Source organism: Zosterops lateralis (genome assembly GCF_965231275.1).
Source record: "Zosterops lateralis genome assembly, chromosome: 2".
NCBI lineage: Eukaryota > Metazoa > Chordata > Aves > Passeriformes > Zosteropidae > Zosterops > Zosterops lateralis.
The window spans coordinates 92,193,260-92,195,893 of NC_139763.1; the positions used below are offsets into that span (position 1 = coordinate 92,193,260).

The 2,634-nt window shown below is 48.7% G+C and overlaps 1 protein-coding gene across 1 annotated transcript; it reads left to right on the forward strand.

Moving 5' to 3' along the window:
- The first annotated feature begins 249 nt into the window (after window positions 1-249).
- On the forward strand, window positions 250-1,649 carry NHLH2 (nescient helix-loop-helix 2). The gene has a single exon (XM_083881691.1). It carries the CDS (start codon window positions 333-335, stop codon window positions 762-764), a length of 432 nt encoding a protein of 143 aa, XP_083737817.1. The 5' UTR covers window positions 250-332; the 3' UTR covers window positions 765-1,649.
- The last annotated feature ends 985 nt before the right edge of the window (window positions 1,650-2,634 follow it).

Genomic DNA, 2,634 nt, shown 5'->3' on the forward strand with positions numbered 1-2,634 from the left:
CTGGGCCTGTTTCAACATCCAAGGAAGCGCAGGGAATAACGGCAGGAAGTGTATATTCCGCTGGAGCTGCCGTCAAACGCTAGAGAGGGGATGGTTAAATGACGGGGTATCGTTTATCCCCGATATTGCTGTCATTAGCGCTCCCTGAAGGAGCCGGGGCTCGTCCGCCCGGCTCTCCCCCCGCCCCGGTCGGGCGGTACCGGCGCCGGGGGCAGGGCGCGGGGCCGGCATGTCCCTCGTGTCCCTGCCCGTGTCCCCGCACCCCGGGGCCGGGGCTCTGACCCGCTCTCTCTGCTTCTCTGTCTCGGGAAGGCTCCTCCGCCCCCTCCAAGATGATGCTTAGCCCGGACCAAGCTGCCGACTCCGACCACCCCTCCTCGGCGCCCTCGGACCCGGAGTCCCTGGGCGGCGCGGACGCCCAGGCGCTCGGCTGCTGCGTCTCGGACCCGGAGCCGGCCGAGGGCGGCGGCGGCGAGGGCCGGGGCGGCGGCGGCGGCGGGGAGGGCCGCGGCGGGGGCCGGCCCGGGCTGCACCCGCCGCCGCTGAGCCGGGAGGAGAAGCGCCGGCGGCGCCGCGCCACGGCCAAGTACCGCTCGGCCCACGCCACCCGGGAGCGCATCCGCGTGGAGGCCTTCAACCTGGCCTTCGCCGAGCTGCGCAAGCTGCTGCCCACCCTGCCCCCCGACAAGAAGCTCTCCAAGATCGAGATCCTGCGCCTCGCCATCTGCTACATCTCCTATCTCAACCACGTGCTGGACGTGTAGCGCCCCGGAGACGCCCGGAGCCCCGGGACCCCCCAGTCCGGGCAGCGCCTTCCCCGGGGCGGGCGGGGGGTCCCCGCTGGCTGTGCTCCCCCCCGGAGGGCTCCCGACCGATGGAGAGCCCGCTTTCCGAAGAGAAGTGTAAAACCGGATTGTCTCTTCAGGCTGTCAAGTGCCCCTTTATATATATCCAAAAACATCTACTTGTGACCTTAAACGTGTGACCCATGGGTGCAGTTAAAAATAACTATTTTTTATTTATGGTAGAAGGAGTTGACAATTTATTTTTTTCAAGATTTATTTATTTTTCAGAGTGGTGGCAATTTTACTTTGGATACTTCGTGCCAATTGGTTTCTATAGTCGGGTGTTTACACTTTCTCCTGTGGAATATTATGTTTGACTTTATGAGTGTTTGTTGGGATCAATACAGTGTTCGTTTTATTTTCTTTTTAATTTATTTTCCCCCTCCAATTATATTGCACTTGTGTACCACAAACCTCCCCTCCCTTCCTGTTTATAAGTATATTTTATATATATCAAGGCATTTGCTCTTGACCTTTTTTTCTTTCTTTCTTTCCTTGTGTGGGATCAACAACCACTAGCACTTAACTAGGAGAGGTTTTGTTTTTGTTTTTTTTTTTAAACTTGTTGTTATTCTGATCTATAGTTGCGTCTGAAAAGTACTTTGCAAATCGTTTATAAGGGAAGTAGTTTCTTTGTGGGTGTTTACGTGTGTGTGCTATACATGCATGTGTGTGGGAGTGAGCGTGGGTGTGTATGTGTGTGGTATATTTTTAGGAAAGGACATTTTTTTCCTAAAAAAAAAAAAGAAGAAAAAAAAAAAAAAAAAAAAAAAAAAAAAAAAAAAAAAAAAAAAGAAAAGTAAATCCAGGACTGCTTTCCTTTGTGACAACCAAAAAAATTCTATAACCTGAAAATGTTTCATGTTCTTTGCTGTGAATCTCTTAAAACAAGAAGCGCATTCTAGGGACGAAAGAGAAAAAGAAGAAAAACCACATCTGCTATCCAAAGATTTTAGTCTTTTTCAGGGTTTTTTTGTGTGTCTATGTTGCTTTATATAATGCAATATTTTGTAGTGAAAATAGATAAATCTGGTTTCTATCTGATGCGTTTTTCATATCTCTCATGAATGGTGAGCTGTTTTGCATATAAATAAAAGTATCAAATAAAAGCTGTTTTTTCCTAATTATTTTTCCCTGTTGGTCCTTCTGTAAGACAGACACGAGATGTCTTTATGAATAAGGATTGCAAAGGCTTCTCGAGTCATGCATGGGAAGCTTCAACAGGTTACCTGCCTCTTCCTAGGGAGACTTGGACTGCAGGTCCTCCACCACAGCTCCCCTGCCCCAGCCGTTCTCAGCTGGCTGCCCTGCCTAAATGCAAAGGACACACAGGATCCTTGCTGTCACTTTGTCCCTGTCTCATCACGACTGGCATCTGGTCACATGTCCCAAAGTTCAAAATGTACAATCCAATCTGATCCTTGCAAGCACCTGTTTTGCTACCTCACTCTTGGAAATGTCTGGCTCTGCCACCCAAATGTATGTGTTTCGTACTGCCTGAGTGCATTGAGTTTTCTTTCTCTTGTTTAAGTTCAGCTTTGATCCCTCTCTGGCCAGGTTTTATTCTACTGAAACTAAGGAAAAATCTTGTGCCCTTTCCCTACTTTAGAAAACCTCAACCATAATCTTTTATATAAGGCTTCATTGCCAAATCTTGTCATTTGAAATATGGAACAGATACAGAGTCAATGGCAGACAGGTTATTACCCCAGTAATGTAAGACTATCTCATTTATTAAACCCTTTTCTCCTTTACCACAAGGGGTTAACTTTACCTATAATTTGAATAC